At 39.6% G+C, this 19,418-nt stretch overlaps 1 protein-coding gene across 3 annotated transcripts in view; it reads left to right on the plus strand.

The window, feature by feature from the left end:
• vps13a (vacuolar protein sorting 13 homolog A) overlaps positions 1 to 19,418 on the plus strand; it is a 307,850-nt gene that overhangs the window by 212,564 nt on the left and 75,868 nt on the right. For all 3 annotated transcript variants that reach the window (XM_063068778.1, XM_063068780.1, XM_063068779.1), the window contains exons 52-58: positions 2,472 to 2,605; positions 6,430 to 6,565; positions 9,524 to 9,747; positions 10,252 to 10,405; positions 12,025 to 12,171; positions 16,467 to 16,548; positions 17,877 to 17,946. In XM_063068778.1, the coding sequence (XP_062924848.1) occupies positions 2,472 to 2,605; positions 6,430 to 6,565; positions 9,524 to 9,747; positions 10,252 to 10,405; positions 12,025 to 12,171; positions 16,467 to 16,548; positions 17,877 to 17,946 (947 nt within the window). The remainder of the gene's footprint in view (positions 1 to 2,471; positions 2,606 to 6,429; positions 6,566 to 9,523; positions 9,748 to 10,251; positions 10,406 to 12,024; positions 12,172 to 16,466; positions 16,549 to 17,876; positions 17,947 to 19,418) is intronic.

Here is a 19,418-nt window from a genome sequence, read left to right on the forward strand (position 1 = left end):
ATAGATGTGAGTGCTACTGGACTATAGTTGTTAAGGCAGCAGACACTGCACTTCTTGAGCACTGCGATTTGGTTGGCACCAGTCTTCATAGCCTTACCAGATATTTCACCAGGGCTGCCTCCTTGCAAGGGTTCACCCTGAAATCACAGGGTCACTGGGTGCTGTAGGGATCCTCATAGCTATCGTTTTATTTTCTCTTTCAAAGCAAGCGTAAGAGGCGTTGAGCTTGTCTTGTAGTGATGCATCACTTCCATTCATGCTACTGGGTTTCGCTTTGTCGGAGGTCATGGCTTTCAAGCCCTGCCAGAGTTGGCATGCATCCAATGTTGCCTCTAACCTTGCTTGGAATTGTTTCTTAGCTCTTGAAGTAGCCCTCTGCAAGTCATGCCTGGTTTTATTGTATCACCCTGGGTTGCCAATCTTAAATGTCACAGATCTAGCCCTCTGCAAGACTACCAGCCTCCTGGTTCATCCACTGCTTTTGGTTTGGAAATGTACAGTAAGATAGCTTACAAATCAGCAGACTGCTGAAAACTCAGGTTTACCTTTGTCAATTGAAAGCGTATACTTTATCAAGCTGTATCCCAATCTGCAGTTCGAAGACAATAGCATGATAATGACTGTTGTATATTAGATTAGAAGCAGTACAAGTGAATTCCTTTTTCTCTGGAATGGGCTGTCAAGTCACTGGATAATGGGATGGAAAGAAGTCGGTGAATAAGGTTTGCATTCCCCGGTATGTATGAGAAAATATCAGAAGAGGGTCCATAATCAAGACTGTGGTACCTCTTCCCAATACATCTGTGGCATCTCCTGATGTCCTCCACTGCTTCAACGATTTCAATTTCCTGTTCCTAACCCCAAATATTAAGAAATGTATTGATCCATCTTGAATGTACCTGACACCTGAGCCTCCATACCCCTTAAGGGTAGTGGTGTGAGTGAGTGGTGGGCTGCTAATAAAAAGCTTGGTGAAAGGTCCAAATCTGATTGAGATTTAGATGTATTTTTAAGTTTGAGTCAAGAGGAACAAAGGTGCTGAAATTCAGAAAGATTTCTGTCTTTATTTTCAGATGGTGCTCACATTTATTTTTTCAAATGCCAGCAGCATCACATTTGACTCTAAAGAATGTCAAAACATCTATTTTTCATTCCTAGAGAATTAAAATGCTTAGTTCAATTTAATTAACACAATTTGTATTGTTTTGAAGTCTCAGACATATCTAGGTTTGGGCATCTGGTTAGTATTGTTTGAAACCTGAATTGTTAATGTATTAGTACCTTTACTGCATTGCTTGCAAGGGCAGAGATATCTTGCTATAATTATAAAGGGCCTTGCAGAGACCACATGTAAAATATTGTGTGTGTACATTTTGTTCTCCTTGCATTACAAAGAAAGGAATGCTGTGAAGATTAATTGAACTCGTACCTGAGTTGGGGTCTATCAAAAAAGGAAGAACCTTCTGTTTTCTAGACATTCGAAGAATGAGGGGTGAGCTGATTGAAACATACAAAATTGTCAGAGGATTGACAGTTTAGTTGCAAAATATATACCAGAACATTTCACCTGGCTTAGCATAGTAGAACTAGGGTGCTGTTAGGCCTTAAAAGAATGGGCAGGCCATGTGGTTTCAAATGAGTAATTTCTTCACTGAGTGTTTTGAAGCTGCAGAATTCTCTGGAAAGTTGTGCTGGTTCAGTGACTGACTGTTCAGAAGTTTTATGGAAATTCAAAATTCCAAGGATATTGGGATATAAGGTAAGAAATTGGGTTAGATCAACCACAATCTTGTTGAATGGCAGGGCAAGTTCAAAGGGCAGAACAGCCTTTTTATATTCATCATTGCTGGAGGAACAGCTATATACCAACCTGTTTTCCAGTTGTTTAAGATTAGCTTTCTTTGTCACATGTATATTGAAACATACTGTACAGTGAAATGCATTGTTTTGTTTCAGCAACCATTTCAGCAGGGATTGTGTTGGGGGTACCTACAATTATCACCACACTATTGGTACAAACAATTCATGTCCATTAACCCTAACTGAACGCCTTTGGAATGTGGATGGAAACCAGAGATCCCAAAGGAAACTCAGATGGCCGTGGGGAGAACGTACAAATTCCTTATAAGCAGTGGCAGGAATCGAACCCCAATTGGTGATTGCTGACACAGTAAACCAATTGTGCTAACTGCTACACTACCATGCCACCCTAACTCCTCTAAGTCAGTTTTCTAGTTGTTTACTCAATAGTTTCAAAGAGTATTTAAAAAAAACTGTTTTCCTTTGATTCAAATATTAAGTCAGTGTAGATTGTTTGGTGTTTTATTAACAGCTGCACTCTTAATGAAATAAGATCTAGATTTCCATTTCAGTGCTCAATGTTTACAGAAACTTTGTTTTGAATCCTGCGTTTAAAAGAATTTAAAATGTTATCACAATAATTGCTTCTGATTGACTTCTATATGTTACAGTTTGGAGGCATCATAGTGGAAGTACACTTGGCAGAACATTCTACCTTGGTTACTTTTAAGGATTACCATGAAGGGGCTGCTCCGTTCCTCATTATTAACCGTACAGGCACAAGCACAATTGAGTATCATCAGAGGTACCTTTGCATGTATAATGAGAATTTCAGTGGCGATGATATTAAATTTTTGTTGAATATCATTGATATTTAGAAAGAATTGCATTTGAAAAAGTTGCATGACTTTTTAATAAAAATGTCAACCATATTAACAGTGTTACAGAATATGGTAGGTAATCTTGTAGCGCAGTTATAGATTGGAAGGTATGAAGTTGTAGCATCAGTGAGTTGTAGCTGAATTATCATATTTGGGACTTGAACATCCAAGAATACACCTTGTATCGCAAGGACAGGCAGGTAGACAGAGGGGTTAGGGTGGCTCTGTTGTTTTTGGAAAAAAATGAAATTACATCCTTAGAGGTGACATAAGATCGGAAGTTGTAGAATCCTTGTGGGCAGAATTATGAAATTGCAAGAGTAAAAAGACCATGATGGGCATTTGTACAGTCTCCAAACAGTAGCCAGGGTGTGGACTACTAATTACAATGGGAGATAGAAAATGCACGTAGGGATTGTTATTATAGTCAGTGGGTGATTTTGGTATACGGGTTGGTGCTGGATCCCAAGAAAGAATTTATAGAAATTTAGGTGATGGCTTTTTAGAGCAGCTGATGGTAGAACCCATTATGAAGGGTTATTCTGGATTGAGTGTTATGTAATGAACCAGATTTGATTAGGGAGTTTAAGGTAAAGAACCCCTTAGGAGGCAGTGATCAAGATATGATAGATTTTACTCAGCAATTTGAGACAGAGAAGCTAAAGTCAGATGTATTAGTATTGCAGTGGTGTAAAGGGAGTAATAGAGGCATGAAGCAGGAGCTGGCCGAAGTTGTTTCGAAGGGAGCACTACCAATGAGAAATTTAAAAGGCACGCTATAGCTACATCTCAAAGAAGTAGTAGTATTCTAAAGGCAGGAATTTACAAGTATTTTAAAGCCAATAGATGGCATATAATAGTTAATATAGAGCAAAAGTCAGTGAGTAACTTTTAAAAACTGACAGAAGGCAACTTAAACATCAAGAAGGAAAAGCTGAAATATGAAAGTAAGCTAACCAATAATATCAAAGAAGATACCACAATTTTTATCAGATATAAAGAGGAAAAGAGAAGTGTGAGTGGATATCGGACCACTGGAAAATTATGCTGGAAAATTAGTAATAGGGGACAAGGAAATGGCAGACAAACTAATTAAATATTTTGCATTCATCTTCACTGTGCAAGACACTAGCAGTATACTGGAAGTTCGAGAGTGTCAGAGGGCAGAAGTGAGTGTAATTGCTATTATAAAGGAAAAGTGCTTGAGAAGCTGAAATGTCTGAAGGTAGATAAAGTCACCTGATAGATTACATCCCATGGTTCTGAAAGAGATAGCTGAAGAGATTGTGGAGGCATTAATAATAATCTTTAAAGAATTACTAGATTCTGGCATGGTTCCGGATGACTGGAAATTTGCAAATGACACTCCAGTGTACTTGGAGACGCATAATGAAGTAGGCTAAAGTGAGCATGGTTTCCTTAAAGAAACATCTTGTTGAAAATCTTGAAGTAAATAACAAATAAATACACCCAATGATCTGGCCTCCACAGTCCCCAAAGCAGGATAGACAAAGAAGAATTAGTCAATGTTGTGTACTTAGAAGGGTTTTGACGATGTGCTGCACATAAGGCTGCTTAACAAGATAAGAGTATGTGGTATTACAGGAAAGATGCAGTACTAGGATAGATAGAGAGTTGACTGATATATGAGGCAAATAGTAGGAATAAAGGGAGCCTTTTCTAGTTGGCTGTCAGTGACTGGTGGTGTTCCGCAGGGGTCAGTGTTGTGATCACTTCATTCTATATTTTATGTCATTGATTTGGAGGATGGAATTGATGGCTTTGTGGCCATTAGAGGATGATACGAAAATAAGTGAAGGGGCAGGTAGTGTTGGGAAAGCAGGGAGGCTGCAGAAGGACTAAGATTAGGAGAATGGGCAAAGAAGTGGCAGATGGACTTAGTGTCAGGAAGTGTATGGTTCATCACTTTGATAGAAGGAACAAAAGTGTAGACTATTTTCTAAACAGGCAGAAAATTCAAAATTCTGAGGAGCAAAGGGATTTGGGAGTCCTCATGCAGGATTCCCTAAAAGTTAATTTGCAGGTTGAGTCGATAGTGAGAATTGCAAATAGAATGTTTGCAATCATTTCAAGAGAACGAGAATATAAAAGCAAAGGTATGAAGCTGAGGCTTTATAAGACACTGATGAGGCTTCACTTAGAATAGTGTGAACAGTTTTGGGTACCTTATCTAAGAAAGGATGTGATGAATTTGGAGAGAGTTGCAGAGGAGGTTCACAAGTTAGGTTAGTAAGTTTGCTGATGACAAAGGTTCGGGGTGTTGTGGATAGTGTGGAGGGCTGTCAGAGGTTACAGCAGGACATTGATAGGATGCAAAACTGGGCTGAGAAGTGGCAGATGGAGTTCAACCCTTGATAAGTATGAAGTGGTTCATTTTGGTAGGTCAAATATGGCAGAATATAGTATTGATGGTAAGACTCTTGGCAGTGTGGAGGATCAGAGGGAGGATCCATAGGACGCTCAGAGCAGCTGCGCAGGTTGACTCTGTGGTTAAGAAGGCGTACAGTGTATTGGCCATCAATCGTGAAATTGAATTTAGGAGCAGAGAGGTGATGTTGCAGCTATATAGGACCCTGGTCAGACCCCACTTGGAGTACTGTGCTCAGTTCTGGTCGCCTCACTACAGGAAGGATGTGGAAACTATAGAAAGGGTGCAGAGGAGATTTACAAGGATGTTGCTTGGATTGAGGAGCATGCCTTATGAAGATAGGTTGAGTGAATTCGGCCTTTTTTCCTTGGAACGGTGGAGGATGAGAGGTAACCTGATAGAGGTATATAAAATGATAAGAGGCATTGATCGTGTGAATAGTCAGAGGCTTTTTCCCAGGGCTGAAATGGCTGCCACAAGAGGACACAGGTTTCAGGTGCTTGGGAGTAAGTATAGAGGAGATGTCAGGAGTAAGTTTTTTTACACAGAGAGTGGTGAATGCGTGGAATGGGCTGCCGGCAATGGTGGTGGAGGTGGATACGATAGGGTCTTTTAAGAGACTTTTGGGTAGGTACATGGAGCTTAGAAAAATAGAGAGCTATGGCTAACCCTAGTAATTTCTAAGGTTTGACTCAGCTTTGTGGGCCAAAGGGCCTGTATTATGCTGTAGGTTTTCTATGTTTCTAAGTTCACAAATTATTCTGGGATTGAAAAGATCATCTATGAGGAACATTTGATGGCTCTGGACCTGTACTTTATGGAATTTCGAAGAATGTGGAGGGAGTCTCATTGAAACCTATTGAATGTTGAAAGGCTGAGATAGAATGGACATGGAGAGGATGTTCCCTAGAGTGGGGTAGTCCGGGATCAGAGGGCACAAACTCAGAGTAGAGGAATGTCCTTTTGGAATGGAAATGGGGAGGAATTTCTTTAGCCAGAGTGGTGAATCTGTGGAATTCAATGCCACAGGTGGCTGTGGAGGCCAGGTTATTGGGTGTGTTTGTTTGATAGGTTCTTGATTAGTCAGGGCATGCAAGGTTATGTGGAGAAGGCAGGAGAATGGGGTTGAGAGGGAAAACATATCAACCATGATGAAATAGCAAAGCAGACTCTATGGGGTAAATGACCTAATTCTGGTTGTATCTCTTATGGTCTTATGTATTATTTTTTAAAATCATTAGTTGTATAGTCTCATAGTTAAAATTTGTTTACATGCTGCCCCTCTATGATAATGAAGACAATATGAAGTTGTACCTCAAACCTACTTCATTAAATTACAAATTCATAATTTGTTACCAGCAATTCAACTCGAAGGAAGTATCAATTGGAGCCAGGTGAAGCATCTTACTATACCTGGGAAGAGCCAACAGAACCAAAGCTGTTGAAGTGGTATTGTCAATGTGAGGATATAAGTGGAGAACTAAGCATGGTAAAGGTAGGATTGTATATTGTTTTTATATAAAAATTTCAGCTGTTTCCCCATTTCAGTTCCATTTTCATTCCAGTATTGTCATTAATTGTATCCCTATCTATGTTAAAGAGTAGAAATTTTTTAAAAATGGAGGGTCCTAGCACACGACTGTCTCGTTGCAGGGTTTCCGAAGGTACGCCACTAGCTTCAGAGCATAAGTCAGTGCCTTGGGGAGGTACACACTAACATATTGTACTGTGGATGTTAACAAAACAGGAAATGTCTACAGAACAGATTCATGTGCATCCAAGCTATCAGTTTGTTCCTATATTTGGAGATTGGGTATTCAAGAAGTAGCTGAGCTGTAGGCCTGGCTGCACTGCACGTCAAGCTCCTTTGCCTACAGCATTCAAAGCTAGTGTTTTTAGTGCAGCCCCTTTATTTCAATGGGATCAGAGACTTTAATATGAGAATTTTTAGTAAATCTTTTATTTCTCTTTAATTGAATTTTGACGAGCTTTAGAATAAGTACCTTGTACCTTAATATCCAATATCCCATTTTGTGCATCAATTGAGATTATGTAGATGTATAGACTATCTGGGGAGGCGGAGAGAAGCATCATAGAACTAGGTTGACCATGAGCAATTCCATATTGTTGAACAGTTAGTTGTCTGTAAGCGTCAATTCAATGTGAGTTGCAAAGGTTTTAGGTAATATTGCATGAACTCTGTCTTTCGTTTTGTAAGGCTTCGAAGAAACTTGCAGTCCTCACCCTTGTTTAAAGGTTCTATCAATGGTTCCATTTAATATCAAAAAGTGTATACAATATACAACCTGAATTTCTTATTCTTTGCAGACATCCATGAAAATAGAAGAGAATCCCAAAGAATGAATGACAGAAAATGTTGGAAGCCCCCAAAACCACCTCTTGCCCCCTGCCGTGTACATGCTGCGGCAAATCCTGAACCTTCCCCCTCCCCTCCTCCTTGCATATTTCAGCAGGAAGCATCAGGTGCAACCACCCACCAAGCAAGCAATAGTAAAGCCCCAAAAGAGAGACCATGATCTGCAGTCCAACAAAAACTGTTATTCACTTGACAGTTCGACATGCCACAGGCGCTGTCTCTCAGTATCAAGGGACAGAGAGATGTTGCCCCTTTCAGAGCAAGAGGGGAGGCCAACAAATTATACAAATAGCTTGCTGTTACAGTGTTACAGTCTACCACATTGCTTTTATTCCGAGTTTCTCTGACTCAGGAATCGGCAATGAACTCTCGCCCATCATCGAGGGGAAGAGAGCAAATACCTGAGTGCAAAAGCCTCCAAGAGCGCATCCATTGTCACTATCATCAAAGTTGCTGGTGAACGCAGCAGGCGAGACAGCATCTCTAGGAAGAGGTACAGTCGACGTTTCAGGCCAAGACCCTTCATCAGGACTAACTGAAGGAAGAGTTAGTAAAAGATTTGAGACGGGGAGGGGGAGATCCAAAATGATAGGAGAAGACAGGAGGGGGAGGGATGGAGCCAAGAGCTGGACAGGTGATTGGCAAAAGGGATATGAGAGGATCATGGGACAGGAGGCCCAGGGAGAAGGGAAAGGCGGGTGGGGGGGTAGAAAACCCAGAGTTTGGGCAAGGGGTATAGTGAGAGGGACAGAGGGAGAAAAAGGAGAGAGAGAGAGAAAGAATGTGTGTATATAAATAACGGATGGGGTACGAGGGGGAGGTGGGGCATTAGCGGAAGTTAGAGAAGTCAATGTTCATGCCATCAGGTTGGAGGCTACCCAGACGGAATATAAGGTGTTGTTCCTCCAACCTGAGTGTGGCTTCATCTTTACAGTAGAGGAGGCCGTGGATAGACATGTCAGAATGGGAATGGGATGTGGAATTAAAATGTGTGGCCACTGGGAGATCCTGCTTTCTCTGGCGGACAGAGCGTAGGTGTTCAGCAAAGCGGTCTCCCAGTCTGCATCAGGTCTCGCCAATATATAGAAGGCCACATCGGGAGCACCGGATGCAGTATATCACACCAGCCTTATCCTTGTAAGCGGAGCAAGTGCTACACATGCCCTTACACTTCCTCCCTTACCACCATTCAGGGCCCCGGACAGTCCTTCCAGGTGAGGTGACACTTCAGTCCTGACGAAGGGTCTTGGCCCGAAACGTCGACTGTACCTTTTCCTAGAGATGCTGCCTGGCCTGCTGCGTTCACCAGCGACTTTGATGTGTGTTGCTTGAATTTCCAGCATCTGCAGATTTCCTCATGTTTCCATTGTCACTAAGATCTGTTCTCCCACGACACCTCAATCGATGACATTGGTATGGAATTGGTTCATCCACACTCCCACAAAACAGAAACCCTCTGGTGCACATCGTCCAGGCCACTCCAGGGGACATCGAGAAACAGCCAGTTTCTGGGAGTGAGAACTCATCCGCTGAGAAACACAGTTTGAGTGCAGCTGTAGATCACAAATTCTGACAAAACCCCAGCCACCTTGAAAGGGAAAATGAAAGACATTAAAGAGGAGAATTTCTGTGTTTGCAGATGAGCTCAAAGAAACTGTTCTTTGGCGATAGCTTGGCTCTGCCTATGCCTCTAAAATCTGCTCGTGTCCAATCAAACAAGAGACAGTCATTTTTTTGCCTTGACTTAGCATTAGTGTTTTGACTATTGCAACAGTGACCATGTGGAATACATTAGCAGCTGCCACCTGAAATTATTCAGGCTAAGAAGTTCAGGTGTCAATGTTTACACCTTGCTCCTATATGCCTTCATTACGTAGTTTATTTTACTGTTTAATTTTAAATGCTTCAGTTGCTCTTGTCTGATTTAACAATATTTTCAATGCATGTTTGTCTTCCCTTCCTTCATTTGCTGTCTCTGCACTTTAAACCCTTGCAATTTTGCAATTATTATAATTATAAACTATATATTTTCATATTTGCAAAGGAAATAAAATAGGAATTTCTTTTTACTTTCAGGATGATTTTCTAAGGGATAATGGGGCTTTTTATGTAGAATCCTTCTTTGAGGGACTGCAGAGAATCATTCTGTTCACAGACGATGAGAGAACATTCAGACTGGCTCACGAAAGTGAGAAAGCAGAAATAGCAGACCAGGAAATTATCCTGTCTTTACAGAACTTGGGAATTTCATTGGTTAATAATTCAACAAAGCAAGAAGTGATCTACATTGGTATAACAAGGTGAATGTTTTCAACAAAATATTCTATTTTTTAATTTAGAGGTGCAGTTTTTGAACAAGCCCTTGCACCTAATTACACTTAGGTGACCAATTAACCTACTAGCCTATAAGTCTTTTGAATGTGGGAGGAAACTTGAGCACCTAGAAGAAACCCACTTGGTCACAGGGAGAACATACAAACTCCTTACAGACAGCAGAGGGAATTGAAGCCGAGTTGCTAGCACAGTAATAGCATTACACTAGCTGCTATGCTACCATGCTGCCCCTACAAACTCAACAAATTGTCAAATACAAATCGTTACAATTAGATTTCACATAGATTTTAATACTGTGTTTACATTGTATCACTTGTCACTTCTAAACAGGTTGAAAATAATACTGTGTTCTCAGTTTGTATTAAATACAGCAGCTTTTTAAAAATGTGGGGAAATATGATGAACTGTAGATTTGAAGCCACTTGTGGCATTAATTTGCAAGACCTTGTTTATTACTGTTTCTGTCTCAGTTCTGATGTTATTTGGGAAAGTAAACCCAAAGACAAATCACGCTGGAAACAAATGAGTAGGAAACAAACAGCTCAACTGGAAAAGGTTTATAAAGACTATATGGAGACCTCACCTCACGAGAGCTACATTGCTGATCTTCCCTGTGATTTTAAGGTATGTTGTTAATCTTATTTATCCTAACTTAAAATATAATTTATTGATTTCAGGCCAATTGTTTCAGTTTCAAAAATGCCTTTTTTCTTGATTGGCTTAAGCTTAAATTTAATGTTATAGCCAGTCGAACTTGTGAAAACAACGTTTCCCATATGTGTACAAATATGTAGAGAAATATTAAGCCTGATGATTCCTGTCTTGATTCATGTAGATCATGAAAAATGGGGAATGGAAAATTAGAATGATATTATTTACCTGAGAAATTTTGCAGATGCTAGAAATCCAAAGCAACATGCACAAAGTTCTGAGGAACTCAGTAGATAGGTAGCATCTGTGGAAATGAATAACATTCAATGTTTCAGGCTGAGGCCTTTCTTCAGGACTGCAAAGGAAAGAGGAAGACAACAAAATATAAAGATGTGGGGTGGGAAAGGAGGATAGCTATAAGGTGGTAGATGAAGCCGGGTGGGTAGGAAAGGTAAAGGGCTCGAAAGGATGGAATCTGAGAGGAGGGGAGAGTGGATCATAAGAGGAAGGGAAGGAGGAGGGGATCCAGGGGAAGTAGGATAAGGGGCCATAGTGTGGAATAGAAAAAGAGGGGAGGGGAATGAATTTTTTTTTTAAACTGGAATGAGAAAACCATGTTCGGGCCATCAGGTTGGAGGCTACCCAGGTGGAATACAAGATGTTGCTCCTCCGCCCTGAGGGTGGCCTCATTGTCGCACAAGAGAAGGCCATGGACCAACATGTCAGAAAGGGAATGGGAATCAGAATTAAAATGTTTGGCCACCAAGAACTTCTGCTTTTAGTGGCTGCTCAAGTGTTCAACGATGTGGTCACCAAATTTACGATGCATCTCACCAATGTAGAGCGTGCTGCATCGGGAGCACCAGACACAATAGATGACCCCAGTAGATTCACAGTTGAAGTGTTGCCTCACCTGGAACGACTGTTTGGGGCCCTGAATGGAGGTGAGGGAGGAAGTGAATGGGTATTTGTAGTACTTTGGCCACTTTCAGGGATAAGTGCTGGGAGAGATTAGTGGGGAGGGACAAGTGAACAAGGGAATCATGGAGGGAGTGATTCTTGAAGGGGCGGGGTGAAGGTAAAGATATGCTTAGTGGTAGGAATTAATTATTTAATGTTCCCAGAAAGAGGGATGTTGCCACTTCATCCTTAGTGGTTTGGACATCTCCAGTTTACGCACAATCTACCCCAAATTGTTGAGTTCATTATAAGTAAAGTAATTCATTTAAATACACAGTTATTCTTTATCAATATGTTGCATAGTCCCTCTGTACCAAATAATAAAAATATTTCAGAATATCCCTATTTATTTTATATGGAAGTAGAGGATTTCCTGAAGGTAGAGAGCTATACAGTATAGAGACTTATTAAATTTATTTCCTAGATATATTTGTCACTGCTAAGTTCATTATTTGTTGCCCAAATCAGCTAGCATTGAACTGAGATTTTTGATGTGTGATGTTACACTAGGTGAAAATAGCGGATTTCCATTTTTTACTTTACTTACCATTAATAGCTAAAATAAAATTTGCATTGCTATTTGCAATTTTTGAGGGAAAGAAAATTCATTATATCTTTTTTGTCACAAAAAGGCTCTTCTAACTCCCACTGGTACAGACATGAAACTTTTACAACCTTCTGAAGTGCAAATAAGAAGAAATTATCAACCAGCTATAAAAATAGAATACACAATTTCAACTCATCAAAGATCCCTCAGAATCCAGGTTTTCAAGATTCAGGTATGTATCATAAAGCATATACAATAATTGTTACTAGAAATGTTAAACTCATTGTTTGTAAAAGCCACAGAATCAGCAATAATGGTCAATACTTTCAGAAAAGTTTTAAATTAAACTATATAAATGTACATGCAGGTGATGCTGAAAATATTTAGAAATCAGTGTTGAGAGAAAAAGATATTTATAGTTCAAATTATCATTGAATATACATTTCCTTAATTACCATTGTATCAGAAATGGTTGTGTGTTTTTGATGCATTGTATAGTCTATATACTCGATTTTGAGATAGAACGGGACGAACAAAAGTGCTAATTCTAGATAAATACTGGGGTGTGGAGCATTAGCATGGACCAAGTAACAAAATGCTGTAATTGTCTCCCAGTGGCCACCCATTTCAATTCTACTTCCCAATCGCATTTTGATATGTTTGTCCATGGCCTCTTCTACTGCCGGGATGTGGCCACACTCAAATTGGCGGAATAACACCTGTATGGGTAGTCTCCAACCTGATGGCATGAATATCAATTTCTCAAACTCCCATTCCTATTTTCCCCTCGCACTTTATCTCCTCATCACCCTCTGATGCTCCTCCCCCTTCTCTTTCTTCCATGGTCTTCTGTCCTCTCATATCAGATTCCCTCCTTCTCCAGCCCTTTATCTCTTTAACCAATCAACTTCCCAAGCTCTTTACTTCATCCCCTCTCCCTCTCCTGGTTTCACCTATCACCTACCACCTTGCACTTTTTCCTCCCCTCCCTCCACCTTCTTATTCTGGCTTCTCTTCTTCTCCAGTCCTGATGAAGGATCTCAGCCCGAAACATCAACATTTTTTCCATAGGTGCTGTGTGGCCTGCTGAGTTCCTCCAGCATTTTGTGTGTATTGCTTTGGATTTCCATCATCTGCAGATTTTCTCATGTAAAGATAGAAATGTGTTGCATGAGGGCAGAGTAAGGGTGAAGGGAATGTGTGAGCAGTGGTAAGACAGGAACAGTCAAATGTTTGGAAAACAAATGAAATGCTAATGCCTTGGATCTGTGGAGTTCCCATTATAGAAGTTTGGAAAGGGAAATTGCCCCATTCCTGTTGATATATAAGACCAGAAGACATAGAAGCAGAATTAGGCCATTCAGCCCATCATGGCTGATGCCGGGTCCCACTCAACACCATACACATGCCTTCTCACCATAACCTTTGATGCCCTGACCAATCAGGAAACTATTAATTTTCATTTTAAGTATACCTGCAATTTTGGCCTCCATCGCAGTCTGTGGCAGAGCATTCCACAGATACACTACTCTTTGGCTTAAAAAAAGGTTCCTCCTTATCTCTGTTCTAAAAAGTCGCCCCTCAATTTTGAGGCTGTACCCTTGAATTCTGGATACCCCCACCATAGGAAACATCCTCTCCACATCCACCCTCTCTCGTCCTTGCAATGTTCGGTAGGTTTCAAAGAGACGCCCTTGCTTTCTTCCAAATTCCAGTGAGTATAGGCCCAAAGCTGCCAAATACTCCTCATATGTTAACCCCTTCGTTCCTGGAATCATCCTTGTGAGCTTCCTCTGAACTTTCTCTAATGACAACACATCCTTTGAAATATGGGGCCCAAAACTGCTGACAGTACTCCAAATGTGATCTGACTAGTGTCTTATGAAGCCTCAGCATTATCTCCATTTTTTTATATTCTATTCCCCCAGAAATTAATGCCAACATTGCATTTGCCTTCTTTACCACAGACTCAACCTGTAAGTTAACCTTCTGGGAGTCTTACACAAGGACTCCCAAGTTCCTCTGCACCTCTGATGTTTGAATTTTCTCCCCATTTAGATAATGGTCTGCAGTTTTGATCCTTTTACCAAAATGTATTATATATTTCTTGACACTGTAATCCATCTGCAACTTTTTTGCCCATTCTTCCAATTTGTCTGTCCTTCTGCAATTCCATTGCTTGCTTAGCAGTACCTACTCTTCCACCTACCTTCTTATCATCTGCAAACCTTGCCGCAAAGCCGTCCATTCGTTTATCTAAATCATTGACAAACAATGTTACAAGTAGAGGTCCTAATACTGATCCTTCAGGAACACCACTAGTTACTGACAGCCAACCAAAAAAGGCCCCTACTGCTTAACACCTACTGAGAACTCCAAACTTAAAAATTGCTGTCAAATTATTCCAACAAATATCACATATATAGTTTTAGTGGACAGGTAAGGATTTTTCGATTCTTTTGATGAATTGATACTTTAAGAAAACTACCTTATACAAAAATAGTGTGTTCATGTGGTCTCCTTTTGGGTACTTGCAAAACTCTGTCACCTTTTATTAACCATTACTACAAAAAGAAGTATAGACTAAGTAATTCCTTCACACTGCTGACTAGTGTTGCAACATTGCTATAGATTCATTGAATAACTTTAGATGCATTGATTCCGTAAGAGCATAGGAAATAGAGCAGCAGTAGGCTACGAGGGGTGATTGATAAGTTCATGGCCTAAGGTAGAAGGAGTCAATTGTAGAAAACCTAGCACATTTATTTTTCAACATAGTTCCCTTGTACATGTGCACACTTAGTCCAGCCGTCAGGGAGCATACGGATCCCTTTTTAGAAGTGGTCGACAGCAGGGGTGATTGATAAGTTTGCGGCCTAAGGTAGAGGGAGATGAGTTATTAACTTCAAACTTTCTGCATTTTCACTCAGAATTGAACTGCACGTGCATGTAATGAGAGCATCCTGGACCTCTAGGTGGTCCACAGCAGCGGTGATTGATAAGTTTGTGGCCTAAGGTAGAAGGAGATGAGTTATACAGCTCTCGTTACATGCACGTGCAGTTCAACTCTTTGAGTGAAAATGCAGAAAGTATGAACTTAATAACTCATCTCCTTCTACTTTAGGCCACAAACTTATCAATCACACCTGCTGTGGACCGCTTCTGGAGGTCCAAGATGCCAGCTTCTACAAAGAAGGGATCTGTATACTCCACGACTGCTGGACTAAGTGTGTAAATCTAGGAAAAATAAATGTGCTAGGTTTTCTAAAATTGACTCCTTTTACCTTAGGCCACGAACTTATCAAGCACCCCTCATATGTAGCCCTCAAAAATCTGATTTGATTTCAGTGGGTTCACACCTGAACTCAACAGGGGCCCACTCGATTATTAATTTTTGTTTTTGTTACCTGATCTCCATAACCATTGTCTCCCTATGGTCCAAACATCTAACTACTTAAACCTTGGGTATATTTGGTAATTCCATCTCCACTGATCCTGGGAACATAGCTCCACTGACTATAGGCCTCCACTTGTTCAATTTTTTCCTCCCAAGTCAAGCCCTTCATCCAGGAATTAATTTAGTGAAGAATTTCTAAACATTCAATGCAAAGGAATCCCTCAAAAAAGAGATCAAAGCAGTCTGTGGAGTATTCCAGATATGTTCTTTTCAAAGATTGATCAAATAGAGGAGCAAGGAGAAACCTGAAGTTCTTCATAGGAAGTATGTAGAAGGTGCAAAATGGTGGAAGAAGCAGATCCCATTTTGGCCTAGTTGGTCCTCACAGAGCTGGAGTGTAAGCACATTACAGTATCTCCAACTGGCGAAGAGAAGAAAAATGTGAACCGATTGTCCGGCAGCTTTCCTTAGCACCTGCATAATCAGCTTGATCTTTTCCTATGCCTGGCACAGACCAAATAATTCCTTCACTCTTATTCTGATTAGAAAATCTTTATTTATTATCTGTCACCACTGTAAACTGCTTCTCATACATTGTGTCTTCACAGTGTAGCTTATTTATGCTGGATTTTTGTCATGGCTTTTGGGGAGATAAAGGATATTTTCAGCTGCCATTGTTTCTGAATGATTCTTCATGTTAACAGGAAGAATCATTCAGAAACAATAGCAGAAGTAATATACTTAGTGTTATTGAACTGGAACTTAATGACCTATCACAAAAGATGAACAACTTAAATACAGGCTGGAAAGGTTTTCACCCCTTTTCCTTCTCCAACACTTCAAAGCTCCCTACTTTAAAAGGGTGAGTAAGCTGAGCTCAGGATTCCAGCATCCACATCCAGTCTTTTCAGACTGTTGAATTTTGCCTTCTTTACTGGCAGTTACATTTTTTTTAATCTTTCATTGAAATAATTGCAATAAGAACCAAATTCGGTGTTTGATTTTGAAAATTTTGTTTGACGAGTTTGAGATTTTCATAATGAAACTGAGTTTCATCATGAATGCAAACTTTGTAAAATAAAATACTTATTTTCCAAATTGTGGTTTAATGACTTTAATCTTAATTTCAGATTCAAAACCAGCTTTCTGGAGCCATCTTTCCTTTTCCATTTTATCCTATTACTCCCCCTAAGTCTATCGCCATGGATTCAGGTTGGTTGATAAATAGTGAGGAAATGTTAATTGTGATATTTGTTTGAAAAGATTCATTTTGATAATTGCGAGTGGGTGGGATGGGAAAGCTGCTTGTTTTGCTGTTGTCTTTATTTTATTGTTGCTGGTACAGTGCCTATAAAAAGTATTCAGCCCCTTGGAAGTTTTCATATTTTGTTGTTGCACAATATTGAATCACAGTGGATTTAATGTTGTAAAACACTAAAATATGGAAACTTCCACGGGGGTGTGAATACTTTTTATAAGCACTGTACTTGTGTTTTGCAGACCATTATGGGCATGCTATGTCGCAATAAGTGGCAACACTGTGGGCAGTTCCCAGTACATCTTTGGTGTGTAAGCTGTTAAAATATATGATATATATACATATATATATATTCATTCATTTCATTGTATTTTTCCTTGTACATGAAATAAATTTGAATCTCAATGTAAGTTACAATTCTGTTAAATAATTAAGATTCTTGTAATTTAAAATAGAACATTCTGTAATGTAAAGAATAATTACATGAACTCGCCGTGGCAATGCAAGTGCAGCCATAGTGCGAGCTAGACTAGCATTGGAATGGTTGGGAGTTAAGGTAATTTCTGACATTAACCTTGTAATGCAAACTTCAATTTCATCCAAGGCATAAAGCTTGCGCTAGTGCTATGGCCAGAGCTGGTTGTAGCATGGGAATTCCTCTCAGAATCCAGCAGCATTCTATGCTATGGATGGCATGGGTAAAAATAAATTGAGGGATTGCTCCTTAATTGGGAAAGAAGCATGTGGAGGGGTGTTGAGTAGGGGAGCAAGAGATTGTGTTATGGCTGAGTTAAGATTGAGTGGTAAAGGAGGTTTTATGTTTGAGAGGGATGCTGTTTTTGGAGTTAGCTGGTAGTCAGAAGATCAAGGGCTCGCTGGGAGGGAGGGTTGGGGGTTAGGGTTAAGATTGAAATTGAGTAATGGATAACCAGTAAATGAAAGTTATGCAGGACCTGCCAGTTAAGAGTTCAGCGATGTGCTGAAAATGCACTTAAATTTATAGGCAAAGGAAATGTGTTTTTGATAGGCTTTGGTTTAATTTTACTTTTTAACTGCAATTTTAGATTTTTTCCAAACCCGATTTGAGAATCCTACACCTTTGAGTCCAACTATACTTCGACATTGACAAATTTAAGATTACTGGATTTATTTTGATCTCCTTCCTAAAGGTTGTGAAGCAATTAAATGTACACTTCCAATCAAAATATTTGGGAAATTTAAAATTTCAAATTGGAAAATAAATTATTTTTGGAATTATGTAGTTTTCTTTTTCCTTTAATAGCACCAAAACCTTTTGCTGATGTTAGTATCATCATTAGATCTGCAGGACAGTCTGAAATATCTCGTTTCAGGTGAGTTTAAAAACATGAAATAAATCTTCTCAACTATTTTATGGTATTTAATAAACAAAAATTGTCAAACAAGCTATTGGTAGCATTATCCTGTATGCCACATTCAATTATTTTTTTGCACTACATAATTTAGATCAGTTAAACTTTTTTCCAAGAAAATGTTAAGTAGAAGAGTGTACATGTCAGGTTGAATTGTGTGGAAAAAAATGCTGGGGCCTATTTGAGCAATTTGTTTTAAAAGCAATGAATAAAGCTAAAGAATCAAAAAGCCAACAAAAAATTGTAGTTGCTAGAAATCTGAAATAGAAACAATGCTGGAAGTACTCAGCAGATCAGGCATTTTGTGTGAGATGAAAGTTGATTTTTTCAAGTCATGAAAGTTCAATGACTTGAAATATTAACTTGTGATTCTATCTCCATGGAAACTGACCTGTTGAGTATTTAAAACAAAGTAAGTAGAATGATTTAAAAATGGTGTATTATGAACACGTTTTCCTTTTGTGTCCAGAGAAATGTTTTCAAAATTAATTTTAATATTTTGTGATTTTAAAATTAGTATGATTATTTCACATGTCTTGCAAATTTAATAAAATGAATAGCTAACATTAATGTGTGCTTTAATCTTAAATAAAAACGTGGAAAAAATGTAGAAATAACTTTCATTGTGTGAATCAAGCAGGGCACTGGTGTTTTTCATAGACCAAAGATCAGTTTCAAGAAGTGTTGGGTTTGAGATTAAGGCACGTTGTGGTTTCATGGCACTCTGCTAAAACTGAAATTCAAAGTGAATATTTAATTTTTAAAAAACTTCCCAGAAATAGTGAAATCACTGTTAAAGTCAGATCTGCAGCTGGATCTTCAACTTCCTCACAGACAGGACCCAGGCTGTAAAAATAGGAGACAAGCTCTCCTCTACAATCACTCTGAGAACCAGTGCCCCACAAGGCTGTGTACTCAGCCCCCTGCTGTACTCACTGTACGCCCATGATTATGTAGCCAAGTTTCCATTAAACTCAATAGAAGTTTGCTGATGACATCATTATTGTAGACCATATCTCGGGTAATGATGAGTTTGAGTGCAGAGAGGAAATTAAGAGTCTGGTGGCATGGTGCGAAGACAATAACCTATCTCTCAATGTCAGCAAGACGAAGGAATTGGTTGTTGACTTCAGAAGGAGTAGCGGACCGCACGACCCCATTACATCAGTGGTGTGAGAGTGGAACAGGTCAAAAGCTTTAAGTTCCTCAGGGTCAATATCACAAATGACCTGATTTGGTCCAACCAAGTACAGTCCACTGCCAAGAAGGCCCACCAGTGCCTTTACTTCCTGAGAAAGCTGAAGAAATTTGGCCTGTCCCCTAAAACCCTCACTAATTTTTATAGATGCACTGTAGAAAGCATTCTTCTAGGGTGCATCACAACCTGGTATGGAAGTTGTCCTGTCCAAGACCGGAAGAAGTTCGCAGAGGAT

This window comes from Mobula hypostoma, chromosome 16, assembly GCF_963921235.1.
Source record: "Mobula hypostoma chromosome 16, sMobHyp1.1, whole genome shotgun sequence".
In the NCBI taxonomy this organism is placed as follows: Eukaryota; Metazoa; Chordata; class Chondrichthyes; order Myliobatiformes; family Myliobatidae; genus Mobula; species Mobula hypostoma.